The sequence below is a fragment of the Coregonus clupeaformis genome, chromosome 1, assembly GCF_020615455.1.
Source record: "Coregonus clupeaformis isolate EN_2021a chromosome 1, ASM2061545v1, whole genome shotgun sequence".
NCBI lineage: Eukaryota > Metazoa > Chordata > Actinopteri > Salmoniformes > Salmonidae > Coregonus > Coregonus clupeaformis.
Genome location: NC_059192.1, coordinates 90,980,932 through 90,993,431, shown reverse-complemented (window position 1 = coordinate 90,993,431; position 12,500 = coordinate 90,980,932). Strand labels below are relative to the sequence as shown.

Here is a 12,500-nt window from a genome sequence, read left to right as displayed (position 1 = left end):
GGGGTCATATGAACAGCCATTGTTTAACAAACAGGGGAACATTATCTGAGACCTCCATTGTATCGGAGCCCCTAAGAAAATATGAAGTGTGAACTGACAAGACGACCAAATGGATTGACATCCTCCTTCCAACTGATGATTCTGACAATGGCTTTAGCAGTGAAATAGTTATTTGATTTAACCTTTATTTTGACAGGGTGTCATAATAATAATAAAATGTTGGTCATGTTGAGACCAAGGTGTCTTTTACAAATGAAAGATACACACATCAAATACAAATAGGAAATGCAAAACAGGAATTCAAACAGGATCCTAGAAACCAAACAAATTCATCACTGATCGCTGATGTCCCTGCGCTGTGGCCTTCTCTAATATCATGTCTGGTCCAGAGGCAGGCTAACCTCTCCTCTCTCCCCCTGCAGGGTTCATGATCGGCGGGGACGTGCTGAGGCTGCTCCATGGTCACATGGATGAGTGTCTGACGGTGCCATCAGGGGAACACGGGGAGGATCAGCGCAGGTACGTGGCAGATTGGGGGGATTTCCTTCATCTATGATGACGGAAGTTAGTTCTGGAAATGTCCTTTACCGTAAACCTCCCTTTATAATCATCTATGTAACTATAGACTGTTACCTGCTGTTCAACTGATCTGTCAGGACTCTCAGTGTGGTCAGGACTCTCAGTGTGGTCAGGACTCTCAGTGTGGTCAGGACTCTCAGTGTGGTCAGGACTCTCAGTGTGGTCAGGACTCTCAGTGTGGTCAGGACTCTCAGTGTGGTCAGGACTCTCAGTGTGGTCAGGACTGAAAGTAAAGCAGCATGGGTAAACATCAACGATCCTCTGGTGTTTGATTGGACGTCAATGCAGCAGAGCATGCTGGGATGAAGGGCTCTAGGAGAGCTGCTCACACACAGAGAAATAAAAGCCTGTCTTTACCCAAAGTGTTATGTTTGTACGCAGTGTGTGTGTGTGTGTGTGTGTGTGTGTGTGTGTGTGTGTGTGTGTGTGTGTGTGTGTGTGTGTGTGTGTGTGTGTGTGCGGAAGCGTGTGCATTCTCCTTGGATGCAGAAGTGTGTGTGCTTATCTTCAAAGTAGGACATCCACTGTTCTGCTTCAAAGAAGAGAAATGAGTAGGTAGTTCTACTCTGTAGGGATGGAGGGAGGGATGGAACGAGGGATTGAGAAGAAGAGGGATGGAGAGAGGGATGGATGGAGGGAGAGAGGGATGGAGGGAGGGGAGGAGGGAGGGAGAGAGAGAGGGATGGAGGGAGGGATGGTGGAAGGATGGATGGATGGAGGCAGCACAACGCCTACTCTAGACAGAATGAGCTCCCAGTAGCCTGAATTATATATTTCCCCCAGAACGTTATGATCATGTGACTATTAATAATGACAGTTTCACCTGGCCTCCCTGGACATCCTGTCATCGTTAAACATACTTTATGTGAATGACTCTGTCCTCGTTATCAAAGTACTGGTCTCTACAGCAAATTATCTTACTGTGGGAAGTTGAACTAAATGTATTGCACCAATCTTGTCTCAAGCCATGGTGCGTTTGGATATGAAATAGAAGGTTGTTATGTGATCCAAATGTAAGTGTGCACTCTTCTGAAACTGAACCTTCTGACCCCTCCTGGTAAGCTCTACTGAACCTGTTTAGTTCTTAGTGCTGGGTGTCTAAGTCTACCCAGTCAGTATCCAGTATTGATGTGTGGCCTTCAGCAATACAACCACAGCTACACACACAGAGACACAGCACACTGCTCGCTGCTGCAGGCCAAGATACTGCCCTCACTATCCACTGCTGCAGGCCAAGATACAGCCCTCACTATCCACTGCTGCAGGCCAAGATACTGCCCTCACTATCCACTGCTGCAGGCTAAGATACTGCCCTCACTATCCACTGCTGCAGGCCAAGATACTGCCCTCACTATCCACTGCTTCAGGCCAAGATACTGCCCTCACTATCTACTGCTGCAGGCCAAGATACTGCCCTCACTATCCACTGCTGCAGGCCAAGATACTGCCCTCACTATCCACTGCTGCAGGCCAAGATACTGCCCTCACTATCCACTGCTGCAGGCCAAGATACTGCCCTCACTATCCACTGCTGCAGGCCAAGATACTGCCCTCACTATCCACTGCTGCAGGCCAAGATACTGCCCTCACTATCCACTGCTGCAGGCCAAGATACTGCCCTCACTATCCACTGCTGCAGGCCAAGATACTGCCCTCATTATCCACTGCTGCAGGCCAAGATACTGCCCTCACTATCCACTGCTGCAGGCCAAGATACTGCCCTCACAATCCACTGCTGCAGGCCAAGATACTGCCCTCATTATCCACTGCTGCAGACCAAGATACTGCCCTCACTATCCACTGCTGCAGACCAAGATACTGCCCTCACTATCCACAGCTGCAGACCAAGATACTGCCCTCACTATCCACTGCTGCAGGCCAAGATACTGCCCTCACTATCCACTGCTGCAGGCCAATATACTGCCCTCATTATCCACAGAGAAACACAGCAGCAAAACATGGAAGGATGTGAAATAAGTTGCCCATAGATTTATCATTTTCCTGTTGTGAAGTGTGTATGTGTGAATATGTGCTATATGAGGACATTAACAGCAGGCTCTCATACAGACCAGTGTAATGGTCTGGTCTGTGGTGGAGGCATGGCTGATAACCACCTCCACCCACCACCACTACCCCGACTCACGTCTCTTTTCTTCCCCAGGACGGTGCACTACGAGGGGGGAGCTGTGTCCATCCACGCCCGCTCCCTCTGGAGACTGGAGACACTACGAGTGGCGTAAGTCCAACTCTATGACATATCTATCTCACCTCCCATTGACAATCTGTTAACACTCGATGTAGAAACATTATCACTCTATAGACACTGTAATATTATCACTATAGACACTGTAATATTATCACTCTATATGCACTGTAATATTATCACTATAGACACTGTAATATTATCACTATAGACACTGTAATATTATCACTCTATATACACTGTAATATTATCACTATAGACACTGTAATATTATCACTATAGACACTGTAATATTATCACTATAGACAGTGTAATATTATCACTCTATAGACCCTGTAATATTATCACTATAGACACTGTAATATTATCACTATAGACACTGTAATATTATCACTATAGACACTGTAATATTATCACTCTATATACACTGTAATATTATCACTATAGACACTGTAATATTATCACTATAGACACTGTAATATTATCACTATAGACACTGTAATATTATCACTATAGACACTGTAATATTATCACTCTATATACACTGTAATATTATCACTATATACACTGTAATATTATCACTATAGACACTGTAATATTATCAATATAGACACTGTAACATTATCACTATAGACACTGTAATATTATCACTCTATATACACTGTAATATTATCACTATAGACACTGTAATATTATCACTATAGACACTGTAATATTATCACTATAGACACTGTAATATTATCACTATAGACACTGTAATATTATCACTATATACACTGTAATATTATCACTATAGACACTGTAATATTATCACTATAGACACTGTAATATTATCACTATAGACACTGTAATATTATCACTATAGACACTGTAATATTATCACTCTATAGACACTGTAATATTATCACTCTATATACACTGTAATATTATCACTATAGACACTGTAATATTATCACTATAGACACTGTAATATTATCACTCTATAGACACTGTAATATTATCACTATAGACACTGTAATATTATCACTATAGACACTGTAATATTACCACTCTATAGACACTGTAATATTATCACTCTATAGACACTGTAATATTATCACTATAGACACTGTAATATTATCACTATAGACACTGTAATATTATCACTCTATATACACTGTAATATTATCACTATAGACACTGTAATATTATCACTATAGACACTGTAATATTATCACTCTATAGACACTGTAATATTATCACTCTATAGACACTGTAATATTATCACTATAGACACTGTAATATTATCACTATAGACACTGTAATATTATCACTCTATATACACTGTAATATTATCACTATATACACTGTAATATTATCACTATATACACTGTAATATTATCACTCTATATACACTGTAATATTATCACTATAGACACTGTAATATTATCACTATAGACACTGTAATATTATCACTCTATAGACACTGTAATATTATCACTATAGACACTGTAATATTATCACTATAGACACTGTAATATTATCACTCTATAGACACTGTAATATTATCACTATAGACACTGTAATATTATCACTATAGACACTGTAATATTATCACTATAGACACTGTAATATTATCACTCTATAGACACTGTAATATTATCACTATAGACACTGTAATATTATCACTATAGACACTGTAATATTATCACTCTATAGACACTGTAATATTATCACTCTATAGACACTGTAATATTATCACTATAGACACTGTAATATTATCACTATAGACACTGTAATATTATCACTCTATAGACACTGTAATATTATCACTATAGACACTGTAATATTATCACTATAGACACTGTAATATTATCACTATAGACACTGTAATATTATCACTCTATAGACACTGTAATATTATCACTATATATACACTGTAATATTATCACTATATATACACTGTAATATTATCACTATATATACACTGTAATATTATCACTATAGACACTGTAATATTATCACTATATAGACACTGTAATATTATCACTATATATACACTGTAATATTATCACTATATACACTGTAATATTATTACTATAGACACTGTAATATTATCACTATATACACTGTAATATTATCACTATATATACACTGTAATATTATCACTATATACACTGTAATATTATCAATATAGACACTGTAATATTATCACTATATATACACTGTAATATTATCACTATATACACTGTAATATTATCACTATAAACACTGTAATATTATCACTATAGACACTGTAATATTATCACTATATATCACTGTAATATTATCACTATATATACACTGTAATATTATCACTATATACACTGTAATATTATTACTATATACACTGTAATATTATCACTATAAACACTGTAATATTATCACTATATACACTGTAATATTATCACTATATACACTGTAATATTATCACTATATATACACTGTAATATTATCACTATATACACTGTAATATTATTACTATAGACACTGTAATATTATCACTCTATATACACTGTAATATTATCACTATATACACTGTAATATTATTACTATATACACTGTAATATTATCACTATATAACACTGTAATATTATTACTATATAAACACTGTAATATTATCACTATATACACTGTAATATTATTACTATATAGACACTGTAATATTATCACTATATATACACTGTAATATTATCACTATATACACTGTAATATTATTACTATAGACACTGTAATATTATCACTATATACACTGTAATATTATCACTATATATACACTGTAATATTATCACTATATACACTGTAATATTATCAATATAGACACTGTAATATTATCACTATATATACACTGTAATATTATCACTATATACACTGTAATATTATCACTATAAACACTGTAATATTATCACTATAGACACTGTAATATTATCACTATATACACTGTAATATTATCACTATATATACACTGTAATATTATCACTATATACACTGTAATATTATCAATATAGACACTGTAATATTATCACTATTTATACACTGTAATATTATCACTATATACACTGTAATATTATCACTATAAACACTGTAATATTATCACTATAGACACTGTAATATTATCACTATATACACTGTAATATTATCACTATATACACTGTAATATTATCACTATATACACTGTAATATTATCACTATATAGACACTGTAATATTATCACTATATAGACACTGTAATATTATCACTATATACACTGTAATATTATTACTATATACACTGTAATATTATCACTATATAGACACTGTAATATTATCACTATATATACACTGTAATATTATCACTATATACACTGTAATATTATTACTATAGACACTGTCATATTATCACTATATACACTGTAATATTATCACTATATATACACTGTAATATTATCACTATATACACTGTAATATTATCAATATAGACACTGTAATATTATCACTATATATACACTGTAATATTATCACTATATACACTGTAATATTATCACTATAAACACTGTAATATTATCACTATAGACACTGTAATATTATCACTATATACACTGTAATATTATCACTATATACACTGTAATATTATTACTATAGACACTGTAATATTATCACTATATACACTGTAATATTATCACTATATATACACTGTAATATTATCACTATATATACACTGTAATATTATCACTATATACACTGTAATATTATTACTATAGACACTGTAATATTATCACTCTATATACACTGTAATATTATCACTATATACACTGTAATATTATTACTATATACACTGTAATATTATCACTATATAGACACTGTAATATTATCACTATATAGACACTGTAATATTATCACTATATACACTGTAATATTATTACTATATAGACACTGTAATATTATCACTATATATACACTGTAATATTATCACTATATACACTGTAATATTATTACTATAGACACTGTAATATTATCACTATATACACTGTAATATTATCACTATATATACACTGTAATATTATCACTATATACACTGTAATATTATCAATATAGACACTGTAATATTATCACTATATATACACTGTAATATTATCACTATATACACTGTAATATTATCACTATAAACACTGTAATATTATCACTATAGACACTGTAATATTATCACTATATACACTGTAATATTATCACTATATATACACTGTAATATTATCACTATATACACTGTAATATTATTACTATAGACACTGTAATATTATCACTCTATATACACTGTAATATTATCACTATATACACTGTAATATTATTACTATATACACTGTAATATTATCACTATATAGACACTGTAATATTATCACTATATAGACACTGTAATATTATCACTATATACACTGTAATATTATTACTATATAGACACTGTAATATTATCACTATCTATACACTGTAATATTATCACTATATACACTGTAATATTATTACTATAGACACTGTAATATTATCACTATATACACTGTAATATTATCACTATATATACACTGTAATATTATCACTATATACACTGTAATATTATCAATATAGACACTGTAATATTATCACTATATATACACTGTAATATTATCACTATATACACTGTAATATTATCACTATAAACACTGTAATATTATCACTATAGACACTGTAATATTATCACTATATACACTGTAATATTATCACTATATATACACTGTAATATTATCACTATATACACTGTAATATTATCAATATAGACACTGTAATATTATCACTATATATACACTGTAATATTATCACTATATACACTGTAATATTATCACTATAAACACTGTAATATTATCACTATAGACACTGTAATATTATCACTATATACACTGTAATATTATCACTATATACACTGTAATATTATCACTATATACACTGTAATATTATCACTATATAGACACTGTAATATTATCACTATATAGACACTGTAATATTATCACTATATACACTGTAATATTATTACTATATACACTGTAATATTATCACTATATAGACACTGTAATATTATCACTATATATACACTGTAATATTATCACTATATACACTGTAATATTATTACTATAGACACTGTAATATTATCACTATATACACTGTAATATTATCACTATATATACACTGTAATATTATCACTATATACACTGTAATATTATCAATATAGACACTGTAATATTATCACTATATATACACTGTAATATTATCACTATATACACTGTAATATTATCACTATAAACACTGTAATATTATCACTATAGACACTGTAATATTATCACTATATACACTGTAATATTATCACTATATACACTGTAATATTATTACTATAGACACTGTAATATTATCACTATATACACTGTAATATTATCACTATATATACACTGTAATATTATCACTATATACACTGTAATATTATCAATATAGACACTGTAATATTATCACTATATATACACTGTAATATTATCACTATATACACTGTAATATTATCACTATAAACACTGTAATATTATCACTATAGACACTGTAATATTATCACTATAGACACTGTAATATTATCACTATAGACACTGTAATATTATCACTATAGACACTGTAATATTATCACTATAGACACTGTAATATTATCACTATAGACACTGTAATATTATCACTCTATATACACTGTAATATTATCACTATAGACACTGTAATATTATCACTATAGACACTGTAATATTATCACTATAAACACAGTAATATTATCACTATAGACACTGCAATACTATCACTATAGACCCTGTAATATTATCACTATAGACACTGTAATATTATCACTATAGACACTGTAATATTATCACTATAGACACTGTAATATTATCACTATAGACACTGTAATATTATCACTCTATAGACACTGTAATATTATCACAATAGACACTGTAATATTATCACTATAGACACTGTAATATTATCACTATAGACACTGTAATATTATCACTATAGACACTGTAATATTATCACTCTATATACACTGTAATATTATCACTATAGACACTGTAATATTATCACTCTATATACACTGTAATATTATCACTATAGACACTGTAATATTATCACTATAGACACTGTAATATTATCACTCTATATACACTGTAATATTATCACTATAGACACTGTAATATTATCACTCTATATACACTGTAATATTATCACTATAGACACTGTAATATTATCACTATAGACACTGTAATATTATCACTATAGACACTGTAATATTATCACTATATACACTGTAATATTATCACCATAGACACTGTAATATTATCACTATAGACACTGTAATATTATCACTATAGACACTGTAATATTATCACTATAAACACTGTAATATTATCACTCTATATACACTGTAATATTATCACTATATACACTGTAATATTATCACTATAGACACTGTAATATTATCACTATAGACACTGTAATATTATCACTATATACACTGTAATATTATCACTATAGACACTGTAATATTATAACTATAGACACTGTAATATTATCACTATAGACACTGTAATATTATCACTATAGACACTGTACTATTATCACTATATACACTGTAATATTATCACTATAGACACTGTAATATTATCACTCTATATACACTGTAATATTATCACTATAGACACTGTAATATTATCACTATAGACACTGTAATATTATCACTCTATATACACTGTAATATTATCACTATAGACACTGTAATACTATCACTATAGACACTGTAATATTATCACTATAGACACTGTAATATTATCACTATATACGCTGTAATATTATCACTATATATACACTGTAATATTATCACTCTATATACACTGTAATATTATCACTATATACACTGTAATATTATCACTATAGACACTGTAATATTATCACTCTATATACACTGTAATATTATCACTATATACACTGTAATATTATCACTATATACACTGTAATATTATCACTATATACACTGTAATATTATCACTATAGACACTGTAATATTATCACTCTATATACACTGTAATATTATCACTATATACACTGTAATATTATCACTCTATATACACTGTAATATTATCACTATATACACTGTAATATTATCACTATAGACACTGTACTATTATCACTCTATACAGTGTAATATTATCACTATAGACACTGTAATATTATCACTATAGATACTGTAATATTATCACTCTATACACTGTAATATTATCACTATAGACACTGTAATATTATCACTATAAACACTGTAATATTATCACTATAGACACTGTAATATTATCACTATATACACTGTAATATTATCACTCTATAGACACTGTAATATTATCACTATAGACACTGTAATATTATCACTATAGACACTGTAATATTATCACTATAGACACTGTAATATTATCACTATATACACTGTAATATTATCACTATATACACTGTAATATTATCACTATATACACTGTAATATTATCACTATAGACACTGTAATATTATCACTATAGACACTGTAATATTATCACTCTATAGACACTGTAATATTATCACTATATATACACTGTAATATTATCACTATAGACACTGTAATATTATCACTATATACACTGTAATATTATCACTATAGACACTGTAATATTATCACTATAGACACTGTAATATTATCACTATAGACACTGTAATATTATCACTCTATAGACACTGTAATATTATCACTATATACACTGTAATATTATCACTATAGACACTGTAATATTATCACTATAGACACTGTAATATTATCACTCTATAGAGGCTGTACCATTAACACTCTGCCCCCTGCAGTGTAGATCAGGGTGATGTCTACGTGAGAGGGCTGGGTATTGACTCCTTTTAGACCCTGTATCCTGACCTGGGGTTCTACATGTGAGGGTGTTAATAGAACCCCCAGTCACACTGTCTCTGTCAGCGGAACCCACTGCCAACATGGTGTACTGTGTTCTGTCAGCCTCAGTCTGTGGAGAGAACCCACTGCCAACGTGGTGTACGGTGTTCTGTCAGCCCCAGTCTGTGGAGAGAACCCACTGCCAACGTGGTGTACGGTGTTCTGTCAGCCCCAGTTTGTGGAGAGAACCCACTGCCAACGTGGTGTACGGTGTTCTGTCAGCCCCAGTTTGTGGAGAGATGAAGAACCCTCCTCTCATCCAGAGTCAAATTCACACAGGCAATTTGCAGCCTGTGAAGTGTGTAATTAGAAACAGCATGACAGTAGTCCCCTGATAACACAGACACAGATGTATCTCCTTGTTTTGTATCAGGGCTTATTGACATACTGTAGTGTCCATGGTTTCTGATTTAGGGTTGAATATAAATACTCTGCCCTCTGTAGCCTGTGGTGTTCTGTTGTGTTCTGTCAAACTGACGGTTTGGTGTTATGGTTAGCTACTGTACGGTACGTCTACAGGACAGGACAGTATAGAATAGGTTTGGTGTTATGGTTAGCTACTGTACGGTACGTCTACAGGACAGTATAGAATAGGTTTGGTGTTATGGTTAGCTACTGTACGGTACGTCTACAGGACAGTATAGAATAGGTTTGGTGTTATGGTTAGCTACTGTAGGTACGTCTACAGGACAGGACAGTATAGAATAGGTTTGGTGTTATGGTTAGCTACTGTATGGTACGTCTACAGGACAGTATAGAATAGGTTTGGTGTTATGGTTAGCTACTGTACGGTACGTCTACAGGACAGTATAGAATAGGTTTGGTGTTATGGTTAGCTACTGTATGGTACGTCTACAGGACAGGACAGTATAGAATAGGTTTGGTGTTATGGTTAGCTACTGTATGGTACGTCTACAGGACAGTATAGAATAGGTTTGGTGTTATGGTTAGCTACTGTACGGTACGTCTACAGGACAGGACAGTATAGAATAGGTTTGGGGTTATGGTTAGCTACTGTATGGTACGTCTACAGGACAGGACAGTATAGAATAGGTTTGGGGTTATGGTTAGCTACTGTACGGTACGTCTACAGGACAGTATAGAATAGGTTTGGTGTTATGGTTAGCTACTGTATGGTACGTCTACAGGACAGGACAGTATAGAATAGGTTTGGGGTTATGGTTAGCTACTGTATGGTACGTCTACAGGACAGGACAGTATAGAATAGGTTTGGTGTTATGGTTAGCTACTGTACGGTACGTCTACAGGACAGTATAGAATAGGTTTGGTGTTATGGTTAGCTACTGTACGGTACGTCTACAGGACAGTATAGAATAGGTTTGGTGTTATGGTTAGCTACTGTATGGTACGTCTACAGGACAGGACAGTATAGAATAGGTTTGGGGTTATGGTTAGCTACTGTATGGTACGTCTACAGGACAGGACAGTATAGAATAGGTTTGGTGTTATGGTTAGCTACTGTACGGTAGTTTTCCTCTGGACATGTAGGAGAATCTTACAGAACTCTGCATGCAGGGTTTCAATGGGGTGTTTGTCCCATTTGATGAAATCTTGTTTTGCAAGTGGACCCCAAACCTCGCTGCCATAAAGTGCAATTGGTTCAATGACACATTCAATTAGTTTTAGCCAAATTTTAATAGGTATTCAATTTGAATTTGTTTTTTAACGGCGT

General features: G+C 32.5%; 1 protein-coding gene across 1 annotated transcript in view; it reads left to right on the top strand.

Moving 5' to 3' along the window:
* The window catches only part of LOC121564974 (ryanodine receptor 2-like), a 165,116-nt gene that overhangs the window by 80,897 nt on the left and 71,719 nt on the right, over window positions 1–12,500 (top strand). The window contains 2 exon segments of the mRNA XM_045222019.1: window positions 423–519; window positions 2,741–2,815. Of these exon segments, the coding sequence (XP_045077954.1) occupies window positions 423–519; window positions 2,741–2,815 (172 nt within the window).